The sequence below is a fragment of the Marmota monax genome, unplaced genomic scaffold, assembly GCF_021218885.2.
Source record: "Marmota monax isolate L192 unplaced genomic scaffold, Marmota_monax_Labrador192_F-V1.1 WCK01_AAM20220418_F8-fsc00099, whole genome shotgun sequence".
NCBI lineage: Eukaryota > Metazoa > Chordata > Mammalia > Rodentia > Sciuridae > Marmota > Marmota monax.
In genome coordinates, this window is record NW_026692126.1 from 1581657 (window position 1) to 1601441 (window position 19785).

Consider the following 19785-nt stretch of genomic DNA (forward strand, 5'->3'; position numbering starts at 1 on the left):
TCCCTCCAGAGCCTGATTTCAACATTCCTGACCAGCGTGGGATGAAGCAGTCAGATAAAAGCAAGACCCAGAAATCTGGTCTGCACTGAAGAGGTCTGCCGCTGAGCCAGCATTATGGTGTGGTCCATGATCTGGACAGGTACGTGTCCACGGAAGGGAGAGTGGGCTGGACCTCAGGGGCCATGGACCCCTCAGGAGGTGTGCATGGCCTGTGACTCCTTGCTACTGTCTGCCAGGAAGCAGGAGCACTCCAGAGAACTTTGGAAGGTCATTCCATTCATCCCCCTGCCTCTTGGCTTGTAGCGCCTTGATTACCTTTCCTGTGGGTGCTTCTCTTTCAGCTCAAGAGTCTTTGGCTTGCAAGGAGTGGATCCTTAACCGAGCAGAGGCCCCATAGCCTGCAGGGACAGAGGATCTGCCGCCCCCAGCCCTTCCCCCAGGCTCTTTCTGCCCCGGGCAGGCTTTCTTCTTTCTTTCTGAATATGTCCAATGTCAGTAGTTTTCCCAGGAGCTTCTTAAATCCACATGGTCCTCCACTGAGGCTCTGGAGGAAGAACCTTCCATTGGCTTCTGGGGCGATTCCTAGCCTCCTAGTGTCTGGCTTGTGCGAAAGGATGGACACGGTGCCCTTGTGGGTCTTTTCAGAAAGGAGAAAGCTTTATTTGGGTAAAACCAGGCCCCCCTGACCACCTGTACCACCCCTGCCCCCAGCGTGTGGGGCAGTGAGAATGACCATGTGACTTCTGCTTTCTCTCTGTTGCTCCAGGTGTGATGGCTCTGCTGATGACCCAGTGGGGTAAGTGGCATTTTTCTCAGGCCAGGCGTTGGCCCTCTCAGTCGCTTCCTGGATTCTGCTGCACCCCACCCTAGCCTCTACACACACACACCAAGAGCGCCTGCCAGATTTTAGAGGGACTGTCCTCCAATGCTCAGCCTTTATCCCCCTGACAGCCCTGTGGCTCCTTTGCCCAGAAGGAGCCTTCCCTCCTTACCCACTAACTGAACCCCTGCCCTGCATATCAGTTTAGGTGCCTCCCCACCAACTCTGAGCCCCTGGAGCTGAGGAACCCCGTCTTACCCACTCTGCCTCCTCAGCCTCTGAGTTCAGCAAGAATGACACACTTGTTCCTGTGTTTGTCAATGGCTCTGGAGTTTGGGAGAGGCAGAAGGGGACTCCTGTGTCACAGAAAAGAGGGGGAATTTTTAGCAACTCACACTCCCAGGTCTCCTTCCCATCCCACCCACTCCCTGCGCGTCGGTAGCCCAAGAATCTGGCCCCAGACCCCCATCCTGAGACTGTTCACCTTAAGCTGCTGGTGACATCAGATACACATTTTCCCTCTTGGTCTTACAGGAGGGGACCAGCAGGGGCCACAGAAATAACAAGTATGGGGAGGTAGGAATGCTGGAGACCTCTCAAACAGTTGGAGTCGAGCTGCTCTTGGTCTTTCCTGCACCATAACAAAAATAGTAGGACTTTGTGGCCAGCTGTGGTGGCACATGCCTCTAATTATGGACTCCCGAGGCTGAGGCAGGAGGATCTCAAGTTCAAAGGCAGCCTTAGCAATTTAGCAAGGCTTTAAGCAACTCAGTGAGACCCTGTCTCTAAATAAAATACAAAATAGGGCTGGGGATGTGGTTCAGTGGTTGAGTTCCCCTGAGTTCAGTCCCTGGTACCAAAAAAAAAAAAAAAAAAGTAGGACTTTGTGTAGACTCGAGTTAATTAATGCAAAGCACCCTGAACGGAGCTCACTGGGTGCTTTCTGGGGGTTCACATATGTGAACTCTTGGCCAAACAGATGTCCGATGAGGCACATTGTGTGTGAGGTACGATGGATACCATCTCAGAAGGAAGCCAAGTTCCATGACCAGTGACTCGCAGAGCTGGGATTCAACCCAGGGCTGGCATCCCAGGGTCCTGCTCCTACCTGCCACACTTGACAGTTTCTATCTACAAAAAGCCATACAGAGCATTCGCTGTAGGAGAGCAGGATGGGCTGACAGCGTCCCCGGCTCCCTCCTCGTTGCTCCGGGGACATGCTCTGTGGGTCAATCCCTTCCTTCTTCCTTTTGCTTGGGGGAATTCACCAATCCTCTTTCTAGATCACTGTAAGCTACACCCCCACTCTGTCACCCGCTCCATTCCTGGGTGACCTGTGTCAGGCCAGGGACCACCCCAGCTCCTCTTCCTCCTCTTCCAGGGCCATCCTGTGTCCAGGGTCGGGTCAGACCTTCTGCTCCCAGGGATCCAGTTGAGGCCTGAGCTTTCTCTCATAGTCACCTTGTACTCCACCCTCTCACAGGCCCCGGGGGGACTGGAGGGCGAGCTGAGAGGGACAAGGGAAATTCCTGGGTCTAAACATGGCCAATGTGCTCCTTCCTGTTCAAACTCACCATTCCATCAAGTCCCTGACACAGAATGTCCCCCATATATCCTGGAGCTCAGGACAGGAAGGAACCTCAGAGTCATTTCAGAGGGGCCTTAACCCTAAGAAGAGATGCCCATTGGTAGATGCAGGAATGAAGACAAGCACCCCTTCCCTCGTCTATCCTTCCTTTCCTCCCCCTCCCCCTCCCTCTCCACCTCTCTCTCTCCTTTCCTTTTTATCTTCTTTTTTTTTTCTTTTTTAATATCTAGGGATTGAACCCAGAGGCACTTTACCATGAATTCTACTCCTAGTCCTTTTTTTTTTAAATTATTTTGAGAAAAGTTTTCATTAAGTACCAAGGTTGGCCTCAAACTTGCAATCCTCCTACCTCAGTCTCCTGAGCTGCTGGGATCACAAGCATGTGCCACCATGCCCAGCAGCACTCTTGCTTTCTGATGTCCTAGTCCATCCAGCATAGGGCTGGCCTCTGAGGTGGCCATCCCCATGAGACTTCACTGGGAACGCAGACTCCCCTGCAAAGCCTTCCCACATCCCCCATTCTAGGGGATGCCAGGGAGACAAACTGTCTTTTCTTAGATAAAATAAGCTCATTAGTACTTTCACAGTGATGTTTATAAATGTAGATTCTCTCCCAGGGACATAAGTAAATGCAAATAGCTTTAATGCAACATTAAAAATAAATAAATAAATAAACCCTGACCTGTAACTGGGGCTTTCTCTCTGCTACTCCATGTATTTGCATTTTAACCAACACTCTGCAATATTCCAAACTGTGTTTAGTGAATTCTGCCTCCCTCCCTTGGACAGATCAATATGCCCTGTTTAATTCCCTGTGGGCTGGACATTGGGACTGCCTGGGGCTACCTTCTGTGACATTTCAGGCCCTGGAGGAGAGAGTGTAAATGGGGGTAGGGAAGCTTGCCCACCAGTCCCCAACCCTGGGGACTTGGGCTCTGAGCTTAGGGACTTCCAGGGATGTCAGGGGTCAGGACACTTCGGTCCTTAGACTGGGATGAGTCTGAGCTCAGGAGTCTCAGCTTCCACACAGTGAGATAAGGATGGTGGCCATGGTCCTGTCCACTCAGGTGTCCTGAGGGCCTGAAACTGGCCTCTGAAAATGCCTTCCTAACTGTGAGGTGCTGCCTAAGCAAAAGCAGGAGCGTCTCTGCTGGGACCCTCACTCTGGGCGTGTGATAGGCAAGAGCACTGTTTGCTCCCGGGTGGGGGTGGAGCTCCTGTTCTCAGAGGCCCTTCTGACAGTCATTTCTTGCCTTTGCCCCAACTGCTCAGGCTCTGCTGAAAAGCTGGTGTGCTACTTCACAAACTGGGCCCAGTACCGAGAGGGGGCGGCTCATTTCTTGCCCAAGGATGTGGACCCCAACCTGTGCACCCACCTCATCTATGCCTTCGCTGGCATGAGCAGCCACCAGCTCAGCTCCATAGAGTGGAATGACAAGACTCTCTACCAGGAGTTCAATGGCCTGAAGAAGATGTGAGCCACTGGGGAAGAGGGGTCACGGGTGGTGAGGAGGGCAGATACCTCCTCTCAGAGTCACCAACCTCCCCCATCACTGCCATAGAACTGCTGTGTGGCTTTGGGCAAGTCACATCACCTCTTTGGACTTTCCTGCACTTATATGGAAGAGGTGGGGGTGCCTTAGGGAACCCTAAAGGGCCCTTCCAGCTTGGGTCCAAGTAGGAGCTGGATTGGGAAACAGCTTCCCTCTCCCAGGCGTTTCCTGCCTCTGGGGAATGCCCCAAAATCAATGGGTCCTTCAATCCAAGTTCACTTTACAAAGCTGCTCTGAGGACCTCTGATCACTTGTTTCCTGAATTCCTAGTGTCTCCCCAGTTAGATAGGAGGTTCTTCAAGTCACAAACAATGTCTGTCTCTGCCACCCACAGCTTTCCCACAGTACAGCCTCTGTGCATAGGGACTTATGCAACCCTTCTCCCCTCCCGGTCCGTCCCCACCCCATCATCCCCACCAGGAAGCCCTGATGGGGTGGTGGTGGGGCAGATTTTCACTTATCTCTTGTCTTTTCAGAAATCCCAAGCTCAAGACTCTGCTAGCCATCGGGGGATGGAACTTTGGCACTCAGAAGTGAGTGGACTGTGGGCACCCGTGTGGGAGAGCCTCTGTAGGGGGACCTGGTGCACTGGCCAAGAGAGCACTGGTCAGGAAGTCCGGCCAGGCCAAAGTGTGTCCATGGTGAGGGGGGTTGAGCTTATAGGAACTGACTCTCCTTCTGAGTTCTTGGTGCCCCATTGGGAGGGCAGCAGACCGGGCTTGGCTACAGGTTGTCATCCACCCAGTCTTGCCAGAAGCGTAGGATCTAAGACAGCCAGGAGGGTTCTGACCTTTCCAGGCCTCAGTCTTTCCTTCCCTGAAATGGGGAGAGAGGATGCCAGCTGACCCCAGACGGTGTGCAGGGTGTGTATTTCTGAGCTCTGATGTGGGACAGCTTGTCCCACCTCTAGATATCAAAGGCAGTCCATGAGATGGAACTTGCATGCCAAATGATTGGCATTTCTGGGAAAATTTTGAAAGTCTATGAAGATAATAGTTAAGACAATATTTGGAACTAGACTTTTTCTAGAAAATTCAGAATTTGGGGTTCCCAAAGCTGTAAACGGTCTTCCTAAAGCTTTTTTGGATCATGAACCCTCTTGAGAATAAGATGAATGTTACAAGCCATCTTCCCCAGGTAATGCTAATACTGAGAGTTTTCATTGACACACGGGGTTTTCTTTTCTCCTCCCCCGGGCCTTTTTTTTGTACTAGGGATTGAACCCAGAGGCACTTAACCACTGAGCCACATCCCCAGCCCTTTTTAAATATTTTATTAGAGACAGGATTTCCCTAAGTTGCTTAGGGCCTCACTAAGTTCCTTAGGCTGACTTTGAACTTGAGGTCCTCCTGCCTCAGCCTCCCAAGCTGCTGGGATTACAGGCGTACGCCACCACACCTGGCCTACACACAGGGGTTTTCAATCCAGCGTCTCCAGGCATGTGGACCCCACCTAAAACATGCTATTAATTAAGCTAAATGACAAATTAATAAAAGTAAATTTAAAAAGGATCAGTTACAAGGAACTTTAAGACCCTCATGAAGTTCATGGATTCCTTAAGGGGCTGCTGAGGAAGGAAGATGTGGAGAAGGGGTTCCTGGGGTGGCCTGGGGGTTTCAAAGAGCTCTGGACTGTCATAGTCACAGCACGAAGCACTCTTCAAATGCCTGTTGGTAAGAAGAAAGGTGACCAGGTTAACCCGCCAGGGAACTTGGCTCACCTGGCTGCACTTCTCCCCTCCTCCGCATCTCAGCATGCCTCGTCTTCATGAGCTCTAGTGTATAGTAACGTCTGTGTGCCCTAGTGACACACCAGTGTGGGGGTAGGAAGCACTTCTATTGTCCCTTTCCCTTAACCACGCCTATAACCCCCCAGCAGAGCTCCCCAGTAGCCCCTGAAGCAGCCTTCCCAGACCCCCTCCTGGCTTTAGGCACCAAAGCATCAGCATCCTGAGGGGGTTTCACCTGAGGGAGATGGTGGTCTCCTGTTTGGCCCACACCTCCGCCATCACCTCACAGGTTCACAGACATGGTGGCCACAGCTAGCAATCGGCAGACCTTTGTGGATTCAGCTATCAAGTTTCTGCGCACGTATGGCTTTGATGGCCTTGACCTTGACTGGGAATACCCAGGAAGCCGGGGGAGCCCTGCTGTGGACAAGGAACGCTTCACAGCCCTGGTCCAGGTATGGCTGGTGGGCAAGGGTCACCCAGCCTGCCAGGGGATGCAGAGAAGTGGTCCCCCAGCCCATGAGTGCTGCTCTGGCTTCAGGGTCCCATGCTCAGACCAGCCCTGGGGTCAGTTTTCAGACTCCCAGGAGTGAACACCCACAAGGGCCCTCAGGGCCTGCTGGGCTTACTCTGAGCTGTCCCTGCAGGACTTGGCCAAGGCTTTCCAGCAGGAAGCCTCGACTTCAGGGATGGAACGACTCCTTTTGAGTGCAGCCGTCCCGGCAGGGCAAGGCATTGTGGATGCTGGCTACGAGGTGGACAAAATCACTCGGTGAGTCTCAGGCAGGTTACTGGATACGGGGGTCCATGTCTTCCTCTGCAAGATATGGCTTTGGGACATACAAGGTATTCTGGAAGGCTTTGCTATCCGGGTCTGCTACTCCACTATTCTAGGTCCTTCTGTTGAGATCTGTGCTTTCTTCCTGGGGACCTCAGTCTGAAAGTAAAAATGCCCCTGGGGGCGGGGGAGCAGAGAATGATGCCTTTAAGCAAATTCAAAAGAACGAGCATCTGGCTCCTGGCTCCTCTGTGGGGCCCACAGCCCCCACAACCCCTGGGAGCCTGTTAGAAATGTGGGTTCCCAGGCCCACCCCTGCTGAGCAAGCATCTGCATTTTAGTGATATTCCTGGGATTTTAATATGCATTAAAGTTTGAGAGACACCGAGCTAGACTCCCCTCCAAGATATCAAAACGGCATCAATTTTCCAGCGTGGAATAGGGAGGGCCTGAGGGTGCTGAGGGGAGGAAGGAGAAGTTTCCAAGACTCCAACCTCACAGTTAGAACAAAAATGGCCCCAGGGGCTAGGGGGAGTGGTTGGGGAGTGCTATCTACAGAGCTGGGGGAGCCTGCCACCCCCACCTCTGACCACAGGTCCCACCCCAGGTCATTGGCTGTGAAGGGAGAAGAGGAGAGGGACCCACCCTGATGCCTATCTCACCCCCTGTGCCTGTTCCCACACCTCCTACAGGAACTTGGATTTCATCAACCTTATGGCTTACGACTTCCATGGTTCTTGGGAGAAGGTCACAGGGCACAACAGCCCTCTCTTCAAGAGGCAGGGAGAGAGCGGTGCAGCCGCCACATTCAACGTGGTAAGTGGCCAGAGAGGAGAGGCAGGACTTCCCTGTGGGACAGGCCCGGTCCAGTGACCTTTGAACCTCAAGGTCCTGGTGGAAAATTAAAACAGGAAAACCAAGCAGAGCGCCAAGAAATCAGGATTGCTTGTTTGCTTGCTTTTTGTTTTTATTTTCATGTTCTCTGCCACTGCCAAGGGGAAGCCTCCCTTCCGTGCAGCATCATGGTGGGTAGTAGGCTTTCTTTTTCATTTTTCTTTCTTTTTTTTTTTTTTTTTAAACAGTTCACATTTTTTATTGGTAACAATAAAAAAATCTTTTAAAGACTATCAGTATTGTATTACCAAGAGTGAGGTAATATGTTTACAAAACATTCAGGGAATTCTGATATGCAAATAATGAATCTAGGAAAGTGAGTTAAGACACTAGTAATAGAAGGGAGAACCAACAGAATCATTGGAGCGTAAAAGGGAGATGACAGCAGCATTTCAAGAGCGGCAGGGCACGAGACGTCAAGAGATGCGCAGCTGCACAGGGAACCCTGTGCCCAATCCCTCACAAGACGAGGGGCCCCACGCTCCCGAGGGCCACCACGCTCCCGGGGGCCACGGGCACTGTGCAGTCCTATGCTGCTCTCAAGTCTCAGCGACACAGTCAGCTCTCTGGGGATAAAAGAGTGCCACTTCTGAACCAACTAAAAGGAACGTGTCTTCAGCCTGGGGTGGGGCATGGCTGCAAGTCAAATGCTCTAGAAACACCTCTGGGCACGTGTGGACGGGTGAGTGAAGCATTTTCTTGGCAGCTGTCAGCAAAATCGCCATCTGAGACAGAGAGACAGACAGAGACAGGAGAGACAGGGAGAGAGAGACAGGAAGAGAGAGAAGAGGGACCATCCTCAGGTCCTTGTAACTGGAGATGGGAAGCTCTGACAGCGCAGATGTGCTGGCCAGCCCTGCCATGCTCTGGGAACGAGGTTTCGGTGTCAGCGAGCTGCCTTATAGGGCAAGGGCAGGCGGGACCCGGGGGGTCCGCGTGTGCCTCAAGGTGCACAGGCACAGGAGCCAGAGGCCTCCTCTGGCCAGGAGCGGGGCAGTCAGTTTCTCCCAGGCTCACCCGACCTACTCATGGGGTGCACACTTGGCCTCCACACAGCTCTCTGGTCACATGGCCGCTCACCCAATGCCCAGGCTGAGTCAGAGCACCGTGATCTAGGACTGTGAAGGCTGTGTGGCGTGGTGCACATTTTAAAAACCCCTGCCACACAAAACACACATTGCACGTCTTTATCACACAACCAACCCTATGTGACTCCTGGACAGGTTCATAAATAACGTGCCTTTCTCATTAAAAATTGGTGAAGGGCGGGAAGAGGGTAAAGAGGCTTGGTAGTTGGAAATCAAAAAGAAAATGTAAAAAGCAAACCGATCTCATACTCGGATTTGCTCCCGAGGACTCCTTTGCGACTCAAACTGAGCTTCCAGCTGTCCACCTGCACCATCACCCGGCTGCTGCGCGCACCCACAAGCACCTGCACATGCATCCAGTTTCCACTTACAAACGCAAAGGGCTCCTACAGCCCCATGCCCTCCTTAAGTGACCCTGCTGGCAGCTAACACTCACTGCCACAGCTTCCAAACAGCAAACATGGCTGTTTCCAGAACACCCTCTAAAGAATGGCCGGAGCAGAAGTGGCTGAGCACAGCGAGCTGCTAGAGTACGCGGAAGGGGTGGCACTGAGCCCAGAGCACCCTCCCTGCAGTGGGAAGAGAGGCACCCAGAGGGAAAAGGGAGAACACCTCCACCCAAGTTCACAGAAAAATTCTACTCTGAAAAATATCGAAAGATTTGAAAAGGAGGAGAGAGAAAGCAATGTTTAATGATGGTGGCATTTTCCCGGAGTTGTGGGCGCCCCCAAGAACCCTTCCTGAGCCACCAGCCCCACTCAGGAACAGCAGCAGTTCGGCCCTAGGACTAGGTGCTGCTACAGACTGCCCGAGTCTTCCAGAGGAAAGGACTCGGGGGCTTCCCCCGGATCCACCAACCATCTCGACTAACAGGGAGCCACAAGGACCGCGGTGCAGCTTAGGGCAAGCAGCTGGGGGCTTCTGTTCCCTGGGAGAAGGTGGGCTTGGCTCTGAAGACGTCATGGGAAGTCATTCACTAATGGACAAGGTGGAGCTTGTTGGAAAAATTTTTTGCATCAATATTTGAGACGAAGTCAATCTCTTAACTGGCAATATAAACCATTTTTCTTTCGAGAGAGCCCTTGCGCTCTGGTTTGATTTTGTGCACGCTGTGTATAAAATCTATGGCTATCGAGTTAAGGTCAGGGTCAGAGTTAAGACTACCTGTCGACAGTTCTGGGACGGCGTGGCTAGTTTACCATCTGGATGGCTAGAGCTACCTAGAGGGCGAGAGGAGGCTGCTCAACGTCGGTGGGCGGCCGGCACAGTTGGCTGTCGAGGCGCGGCCATCCCCTCCACACAGTGGACACAGGCTTCGCAGCACTACCTGGAAATCATGGAGCTGGAGTGAGACTGGCTGGAGGTGGTGGTGGCGGCGCTCAGCTGGGAAAAGCCACTGTGGCTGGACTCCAGGCTGGTCATCGAGCCTCTGAAGTCCTCGGAGCCGATCATTTCTGTGTAGTACATCACTTTGCACTTGTGTGAGGACACCTGCAGGGAGGCCAGCACGTCGTCCACCCGGGGCAGGTTGGTAGCTGCACACGCCGGCATGCTGTGGAACTTCCACTGCAGGATGTAGAAGCCTGGCCACCTGGTCACATGAGAGCCCTGCACGCTTTCTCCTTCTTTGCAAATTAGGGGCGACTCCACCATGCTGTAGTCGCGGCCCAGCTGCCAGACCTTGTCAATGAGCTGCACGTTGTTCCCGCCTGGAGAGGTGATGCTGTGGGCCCCTAAGGAGTCCTTCTTGGGGGGCTGCGGAGACCTCTTGGAGTGATAGATATTAAAGACAATGTCGCCTTTGCACACGTCAAAATCCCAAGTGATCACAGAAGCAGCATCCACAATCTGAATGAGAATCTCGTGAGGGGCTCCTTTGAACACACTTGCAGACTGGTAGATGGTCTCGGTCCAGAGCTTCAGGTCTTCATTTTCCAGCTCCTCCGCAGTCCTATACAGAGATTTGGGGACCAGTCCACCCTCTGGCACTTCACACATGCACTCCCCGCTCAGGAAATCTGGAATGATCTCTCTGTCGATGTAGTCCAGCAGGCCGCCGGGGCCCTGGTAGTCATTTCCTGCGTAAATGAGGAACTTCCTTCTGGTGTTGTCATCAATGAATGGACTGACCAGCGTCCAGAGAACAGGGAAGACCCTGGGTGCCCGGAGGATGAGAAGGCGGCCCAGTGTCTCTGGGTAATTGGCCTCCACCACTTCGATGATTCGCAGCAGGGCTTTGACGCCAGGTCTCCACAAGTGGCGCATGTTCAGCCCTTCCAGGTCCACCAGGCAGGTCCAGGAACTGATGGGCCTGCCGAAGACCTTCGTGTTCTCTTCACAGCGCCTCAGGCCCTCTTCGTTTATGGAGAGAACGTATCGCAGCAGGGCTTCCTCGCCCAGGGCTCATACCAAGCCCTTGGTGTCCATCTGCCCCAGCCTGAGCACGTAGAGAGGCCGTCCGTCTTTGTCGTGATGGTGCCATCCTCCCGCGTAGTAATCCTGAAGCACCTGGGGTGGGGTCCAGGTGTCCAGGATGTAGTCCACCTGGTGTTGCTTCCGCCATGTTAAAGATTGACACATGATCTCTCTGGCCTTGTCGATGTTAAAATCCCGAGCGCGTAGGAACCGAAGAATATGCTCATCCTTTGGGATCTTGCCCTTGTGGGTTTCCTGGAGCCACTGGCGAAGCCTGATAAGGCAGCTCTCCTGGAGTGGGGTCAGGTCACCCAGATACCTCTTGATGTAATCGGCATCGAGTTTGTCATCAGGGGTTCCCACCGTGGGCTCAGGGGTCCCTCCAGGGTTGCTGAGGGCCTCTCCATTCAGCCCCTCCTTGAGGGCAGCCTCTGGGACCACAACAGCCGTGGATGCCACCTGACTCTTGCTGGACGAGGACGTCTCTGAAGAGGGCCCGATGGAAGGTGGGGTCCAGCGCGGCACGAAGGTGATGCCCTCTTCTTCAAGCTGACGAAGGTAGTACTCAATGATTTCCTTCCCTTTTTTAATGTTGCTGGTGTACTGTTTCATGGCAATTTTTTCTACTGTACTTTCAAAACCAAAGAAAGATTTGATGTCTAGACTTGCAGACTGTTCAAAACAGGTCCAGTCTTCGTTCTCAGGGTGAACGGTGTAGCAGCAGTGCTCGTTAATGATGACCCGATTGGAAAACGTTTCATTATGGGCCTCAATGTGCAGAGTGCGCTCCCGAGAATTGAGAGAGTTTTTCTGGACAAAATAAACATAATCAACTCCTGCAATCTTCTTCAACAGCCGGGGTGCGTCTATGTCCAGCTTGCAGCGCCTTTCAATGACGTGAATGGCCCCGTCTTCACTCTTGAATTCATTCACAGTGTCACTGTCCACAAACATGGGAATCAGCGGACATGTAGGGAACCTCCTTTCATAGGCAGCCATAATTAATTCAAAGGGGTGTTTATACACCCTCACTGGTGACTGGTATTTTTGCACCATGATTGTAGTACAATAGCAATCCTCTCACACCTGTCCTGCTGAGGATAATCATTAAGAATGTTATGTTGAATATGGTGAGAGGATATTCAAAAGTGCATAGCTGAATAGCCTCAAGGATCCCAAAGTCTAGCTCTTGTCAGAAAGGCCGAGCCCGGGGCGCGGGGCGGCGGGAGGAGCTCATGCCGGCGGCTCCGCGGTGCCGTCGCAGAGGCGGGAGCCTCTTTTTTATTTTTCTTATGCTGGGGATTGAACTCAGAGCTCTCTGCCACTGAGTACACCCCTAGCCCTTTTTAATTGTTATTTTGAGACAGGATCCCACTAAATTGCCCAGGCTGGCCTCCAACGTGCAATCCCCTGCCTTTCAGCTTTCCTAGTAGCTGGGATTGCAGGTGTGCACCACTGCTCCAGGCCCCACTCTGTATCCTAAAAGTCAAGAGTAGTCATATTATTTCTCTTTCTTAAACACACAGGACCACAAAAGCCTCAAAATGCCGTTTACTTTTGGAGAGCCCACACCTCTGCTTCTCAGATGGAGCGGGACATTTTTGCTGGTGGCTCTATCATGAAGCTCCCTCTGTGGGCTGGTGAGTCAGGTGTCCAGGTTTGACCCTGGGCCTGACCCTGAGTCTTGTCCCATCTGGGAAACCATGTGAGTTTTAGAGGAAGCTGTCCCTCTAAGGATCCCCCAGCATGGTGAGGAGACACACACAGACATTCAGTTCAGAAGCGAGTGAGCTCCAAGTGTTCTCTAGGTTTCATGCCCTGTGTGGAGGCAGGTCGGGAGGCCCTTTTCTTCCTTCTATGCACCACACTGTGCATCTGGGGATTGCTTCTGGTCAGAGGGGTGATATTTCCAAACTTGTGCCAAAGTACCATCTGCATTAGCAGGGTCTGTCAAAGATAAACTATGTAGACCAATAAAAAGAAGTGCACACCTAGAATCCCAGCAGCTCTGGAGGCTGAGGCAGGAGAATCGCGAGTTTGAAGCCAGCCTCAGCAACTTAGTGAGACCCTGTCTCAAAATAAAACATAAAAAGGGGCTGGGGATGTGTTTCAGTGGTTAAGAACCCCTGGGTTCAATCCCCAGTATGGGAAGGAAGGAAGGAAGGGAGGGAGGGAGGGAGGGAGGGAGGGAGGGAAGGAGGATCGATACAGTGAAACTGCCCCATTTCCTAAGTGCTGAGGGTGCAAGTAATGAGACCTGAGTCACCTAGAGCAGCTTCTTTGGGAATGTGAGCTGTAAGGAAAGAATCTTCACCAGTCATTTATCCAATGTGCTTCCATCTGGAACCTGCTCCTGTCATAGGCCTGGGGTCTGACATCTAGTAATTCATGATTGGGGGACAGTCTTGTTCAGAGGTGAGTAAGGAGGCTGCCTACACCATTGATCTATTTGAACATCCAAGTGCCAGGCATTGTCCTTGGCCCCGGGGAGGCAGAGATAAGTAAATAGCCCCAGTTCCCTGCTCTTGTGCTCAGGTGGAACTCACAGCTACAGTAATAATGACGACCGTGCTGGCTCCCCTGTACTGCTCTGTCCTTGACCTTGCCCCTGTGTTATACCCTTTAATTCACACGGTGCCCTTAGAGATGGCTGTTTTTATTATTTCTATTTAAATAAATTGCTGGGGAAGGCAGGGAGGGGTCTCTGTCTTCTTTGTTCACTGATGTACGCCAAGCATCTAGAACAGAGTGGCCCACAGTGGGCCATCGATCAATATTGACGTGAATGTTGTCTGGCTCCAGAGCCGTGCTCTTTGGCTCTCCTGCCACCCAGCTTCTTTCACGGGGCCGAGGGCCTGAGACAAGATCTGAAGTAGATGGTCAGGTTTGGAACACTGCTATAGACCCTGGGATCTCCAGCTGAGGAGTCTCTGCCTCCAGGCCCTTTCTGGGACCCAAAAGAACCAGGCCAAAGGCAGAGGAGATTAATGGGCTCCTCCTTCTCCACCACCAGGATGCTGCTGTACAACTGTGGCTGCAGAAGGGGACCCCCGCCAACAAACTGATTCTTGGCATGCCCACCTATGGACGATCCTTCACCCTGGCCTCCTTGTCAGACACTGGAGTGGGGGCTCCAGCCACAGGGCCTGGTGCTCCCGGCCCCTTCACTAAGGAAGGAGGGATCCTGGCTTACTATGAGGTAGGAAAACTCATAACTACCCTGAGTATTTGGGGGGGAGGGGCATGCCTGGGAACTAGAGGGCTGCTTCCCCCACAGTTTGAGTAAGGATGCAGGCACAGAGAACTCTGGCCTGGTGAATTCTATCCTATCCCCACCATCTTTGATTTATCCTTAAGTCCAAGTGCTAAAAGATTAAATTCATGCTTCCAGGTCGCTCACTCTAGAAGCTCCTATGTTCTCCAGACTTCCTCTGACAGGAGTTTTCCAATCTCTGGCCTCCTCCTTGGAGGGAAGGGCAGGCACCTGCCGGGGTCTCCCTCCTCCTTCCCAGCACAGCCTTCTGTTCCTGCAGGTGTGCTCCTGGAAGGGGGTGCATAGAATCGAGGACCAGAAGGTGCCCTACGTCTTCCAGGACAACCAGTGGGTGGGTTTTGGTGATGTGGAGAGTTTCAAAGCCAAGGTGAGGCCCAGCCCTGCTGGGAGGGGGGATGTCCTGGGCAGACCCCAAGACCTGTCAGTAATATCATATGACAACATCCAGAACCTCTTCAAGGACGAATCTCCTTGTCGATGTCCCAATGTTTCACAAATCCCCATGGGATAGCATTTTGTACCTTTACCACCTATTGATTAAGGCACAATGAAAAAATCTCCCTACATGGATCAGCTCTCTTAAAAGGATTTGGATTTTATTAAATACAACCAAATTCTGCAGACACATGAAGAGGAGATATATGCATAATTAGGCCTATGATTTTATTCAGTCCATGGAAACATTTGGAGCATGTTCAAACCATGGGCCTTGGTTTACCTATAGGACCCCTTCCTCCTGCCCAACATGTTTCCAGGCCCCTCTCCAGCTGAGACGTGAGCTACTGAAGAGGACACTGCTTGTCCGCATATCCCACGTCAATTATGATGTAGAGTTGACAGAAGCAAATTCTTCTAGGAGTAGACAGACAAAGTACTCTGGGAGATTCCAGGGGGGAGTGGGTCACAGATGGCAGAAGGGATGTGGTGGCAGGTGCTGGGAGACAAGTCCTGAAATATACAAGGTAGGCATTCTTGTGGGACATGGCTGAGATGGGAGGGGAGGTGGCTGGAGAGTGAGTTGAGGCCAGCAAGGGTTCAGACCAGCCCCCAGCCACACTCCAGGGGTGAGCACCCTGCCCCCTGGCAGGTGAGGGGATAGGGAAGCCCTCTCTTCTAGAGAGAACAGCCATACTATGCTCCTTCAGGAACCTCAGGGAGGGCAAAGGTATGAACTGGCAAGAAAACTCCATGCAGACTTTTCGGGAAGCTTAAGCGTTTTCTTTGGTACCTGAACACATCACAACCAGGAGCTCAGCCCGAAATGACCAGGATGTTGAGGCAGGGCCACCCACCATCACCACTCCTCACCCCTGCCCCCAGGCCCTCCCAGGCCATGCTTGTGCCCAGTAGGGTCAGGTCTCAACTACCCAGGCCGTCACCCCAGGGCCATTTCCAGAAACCCCCACTGCCCATAGGACTGAGGGTCCTGGGCGCCAAAGGCCCTGGGTTCTGGGACTGGCCTGGCTGGCTCCTGCACTCCCATCCTCCCCGACGTAGGTCAGCTATCTGAAGCAGAAGGGACTGGGCGGGGCCATGGTCTGGACCCTGGACTTGGATGACTTTGCGGGCTCCTTCTGCAACCAGGGCCAATACCCCCTCATCCAGACCCTGAGGTGGGAGCTGAGTGAGTAAGGGGCCGGGGGCCAGAGGGGGGATTCAGAGTGGGTTACAAACCCTTGCATCTCAAACCACAGGGGCTGGGCCCTTCTGAGAAAATGACTGGGCCCCAACATTGTGATTTTGCATAGTTCATGCAACCCTGGAGCTGAGGAGACAGTTGAAAGGATTTTCTTTTTGCACTCTCTCTCCTCTTCCTCTTCCTCTTCCTCTTCCTTGCTGTGGCAATGCCTGCCAGGGTGTTGTGACAGGGCTTCCCTCCACAGGCCCTCATAGGGCCCTTGTTCTTCTCTTGTCAAGAGGAAAGTCTGTGCCCAGCTGCTGTGTGGGACCCCCGGAACCCCTTGTCAGTATACAGTTGGCCTTTGCAGTGGTATATGGCTGTTGAGTGCCATTACATGTGCAGCCCAGGTGTGGTCTGTTGAGCTGTGCCCAGCTCAAGGTGTAGCTGTGCTCCACCTGTGGGGTGTGGAGTGTTGGGTTCCTATAGCGGCTGCCTGTGTGCTCCGCCTGTGGGTTTGAGATTTTTTGACTGAACCTTAGCTGAGTTTCATTGTCTTCCCAGGTCTTCCATATGTGCCTCCAAGGTCCCTAGAGCCTGGAGTTCCTGCACCAGGTCATCCCTCTGAACCTGAGCAGAGCCCCAGCCCTGGAAAAGACAACTTCTGCCAGGGCAAACCCAACGGGCTCTACCCCAACCCTCAGAATCCGTCCAGCTACTACAGTTGTGCAGAGGGTTGGCTGTTCCAGCAAAGCTGCCCCCAAGGCCTGGTGTTCAGTGCCTCCTGCAAATGCTGCACCTGGAAATGAGTCCCTAGGACCCATCCAATGCCATGCCAAAGCTGGGGCCCGGGATCACGTCTCAGCCTGCCTCGCTGTCTTTCTTAGGGCCTCCCTGTGGTCTTTCCATAACCAGGCTTCCTGCTGACTGCCTTTTCTTTTCCCTGTGACTTCTGGATTGCGTCTTTTACTTGAAAAATAAATATCTAATTTGCAGCCCTCTCTCCCCAGATGTGGTGACTCAAAGTGGTTCTTAAAGCCCACTGTTGATTCAGAAACTGCCCTGGGGAGGCCAGTGGGGAGGGGGGCATAAGGCAGGCCAGGTCAGAACAAGGTGGGAAGACAGTCCGTTTAGGATGTGTGAACTCCTATATATCAGGTCTCACCTCCATGAACCCACCTTCAGTTACCCTGTTACTGGAGCCTAGGCCAGAGGCTGCTGGGGTCCCAACTAACTGGATTTGGTCACCTACCTACATCAGAAACGAGAGAGAAAAATATAAAAAGGAAAGATGAATTTAATCACAGTTTGGTTCAAAACTGGGAATACAACTAATATGGCTTGGCCTTCCTACAGAAACATTTTGATTTATGAGAACAAAATGTCAGGAAATATACATATGTAGATTCAACCGGGCTCAGAAGTCTTTGGAGAAAGCACTTTTTCTGCTGACCTCCACTAGGGTGTTATTCCCAAGATAAACACTAGATGGCAGCAGAGAAGAGCGTTTTGCAGCTTAGGTGCTCTGCTTGCAGTCGCTTTGCGTTAGAGGACGAATTGACTCCCAGGACCAAGTGCTGGCTTTGAAATAAACCCTTCACATGTCTCATCTCACCTACTGCTCCCATTCTTTAGATGACACCGGAGTAATCATTTTCCTTACCGTGTAGGTATTTAACTGTAGGTATTTAACTGTAGACTGATTCTAACCTGCTCTGAGTCTAGAACAGGGGGAGGCCTCAAAGGGGCCAAGACAGGCCAGAAGAGCAAGCGCACACAGCATCGCTGAGTAAAGAGTAATCTAAATACCCCTTGTAGCTTTGGGTTGTATCTTGGTAGTTCTATTTGAAGAAAAATTGCACATAACCTAATAGTCCAGCCTGTCACTCTCAAAGCTGGTTTTGGGGTGAGGCACAGGTGCACAGCTGAGACGAGGAAGTGACCAGGTCCCTCCCTTGAGTGCACTCAGCACTAGATGGCCTTGACAAGACCTTCTCCACTCCTCTGCCCTGCTCTTCTGCTGGCCAGAGCAGGCTTTTTACACCCATTCCCATCCTCTGCGTTCTCAACCAGAAGGGAACAGATCACATCTACATCCCAGTAAGAGCTTTCTAGCTGTTCCCAGTAAAGTCCAGTGGAGGGTTTCTTTATGGGGAGTGCCTGAGCCCAGGGGGCACAGGGGAGACTTCTGTCTGATGGAGCCCTGTGGCTCTAGGCAGAGAAATCCACTACTGTCAGATGGGGCCGTCCTCCTCCCAGGGTGGCCGTGAGGACTGAAGGAGTACTGTATGCCTGACGGGTGGCCAGCACTCCCTCTTTGCCTCTTGGCCCTTCCCTTGCCTTCTATGAGCTGGATAAGTCAAGATTTAGCATAGTCTAGCAGAATGAGGCCTCTACAATTGTCCAGTTAGCCAAAGTCCCCCTGAATACTGACTCTTGCATCTGCTCCAATTTTATCTTCAGGAAGTCTTGTCCACAGCCCCTGCGCCTCCCCAAACTCACAGTCCTCAGCTGGTCACCTTTCTTCTAGACGTGGCTTCTCCCTGGATTCTCCACTTCCTGATCCTGCCTCCTCCCATCCAGCCTGCACACTGCAACCAGCTGACTCTTTCTAAATTAGGGATTCAGTCCTGTCACTTTCCTTGCTTAAAAACTACCAACGGCTTCCCCCCACCCAAAGAATAAAGTTCCTATGTCTCCTGTCATCCCCACTCCAATGTGGTCCCCTGGTGCCCCAGCTATCAGCATGGAGCTCAGCCACTCTGACTCCTAATGTGGAACCCCCAGTTGCTGCTGTCACCCTGTTAGCTCAGGCCCACCTCATTTCTTGAATGAATCCTCCTGAGATAGGAACAATGACTGCGCCCCAAAAGCCATCTGTGCTAGACTGCATCCCTTCTGCCTCCAACATGGCCTATGGGCCCCAAAAGTTCTCTGGGTCTTCCTGCTCTAGTTCAGTCCTCTCAGCACAGACCAAGTGTCTGTGACATGCCAGCCTGATGTTTGGTGGACACAGCTGGACAAGAGTCAGCGGCTCTGCTTTCCTGGGGCTGCCATGCTATAGAGGGGGGACACCCACAGTAAACAGGTAAAAAGTGAAAAAGGGGGGGTGGGGGAACAGTGGCACACTGTGCCTTGAAAGCACCCTCAATGGGGGTCCCTCCTACAGTCCAGTGCCTGTAATCATAGCTCCATGCATGTCTCCCAGAGCATATCTGTCCCCAGTCCCTAAGGTCAACAGTCACCTTGATTCCCACCTGATCAGTGGCCTTTTAGTAATAGCAACTGAGGTCAGGGTTCCTAGGTCACTGCTCCTGGCCAGTGTGACCTCACCTTCAGAGTCAGATTTTGGTGACTGCTCTGCTCTGGTGCCCAGGGCTCTGCATGGTCCACTCCTCATTGCTCCAGGCTGCTGCCTGGAAACCACATGCATTGTAGCCATATCCTGGGTGGTGGGTGTGTCCCAGTGGATCCCATCCTTGCTTGAGCATCTGCCTTTCCTGTTCTTCTTTTCCGCACCAGACTTCCTCTAGTCACCTTCAAAAAGTCAGCTCATGGGTTGCCTCCTACAGGACACATGCCCTTCTTCACCGGCAGCACTGGGCCAGCCCACTTGCTTCTGCAGTTATCTGGGTGCAGGCTACAATCTTCCCCCTAGTTTCAAGCACCTAAGGGCAAGGACAACATCTTAGTTGGTTTTTTCCTTTCCATGACTCATTTGAGGCTCAATAAAAACAGAACCATTCCCTTTCTGATTTTCTTCTTCTTCTGTCCTCAGGTGCAGAAATTGGTTCTGTCTCCAGGGTAGAGAATTTCCAGACTTAAGTACTTATCTCATTTTGTGAGAAGATTACTACTTTCCCAAGCCTTTCTATTGAATATCATTTGCCCTCTTAATGTTAATGTCCAGTCATTAGGAAATTAACATTTCTTGCATGACCAGGGACCATACTAGCATCATTTGGCATGCAATAAATATTTGCTGAGTGGGTGGTCAATGAATGAACCCATGTGATTTACTCCTCACT

The 19785-nt window shown here is 52.3% G+C and overlaps 2 protein-coding genes and 1 long non-coding RNA gene across 3 annotated transcripts in view; 1 reads left to right on the top strand and 2 right to left on the bottom strand.

The window, feature by feature from the left end:
• On the top strand, window positions 1–16752 carry Chit1 (chitinase 1). The gene is made up of 11 exons (XM_046463656.2): window positions 1–139; window positions 767–796; window positions 3681–3882; window positions 4438–4494; window positions 5980–6145; window positions 6338–6462; window positions 7161–7284; window positions 13879–14064; window positions 14399–14506; window positions 15637–15763; window positions 16322–16752. Exons 1-11 carry the CDS (start codon window positions 115–117, stop codon window positions 16564–16566), a joined length of 1395 nt encoding a protein of 464 aa, XP_046319612.1. The 5' UTR covers window positions 1–114; the 3' UTR covers window positions 16567–16752.
• On the bottom strand, window positions 9774–12144 carry LOC124106083 (SEC14-like protein 1). The gene is given in 1 exon segment (XM_046463647.2): window positions 9774–12144. A coding segment is annotated over 1 exon segment (2148 nt). The 5' UTR covers window positions 11922–12144.
• LOC124106103 (uncharacterized) overlaps window positions 16398–19785 on the bottom strand; it is a 22178-nt gene continuing 18790 nt past the window's right edge. Inside the window, exon 2 of the long non-coding RNA XR_006855989.2 lies at window positions 16398–19425. This is a non-coding gene — a long non-coding RNA (uncharacterized LOC124106103). The remainder of the gene's footprint in view (window positions 19426–19785) is intronic.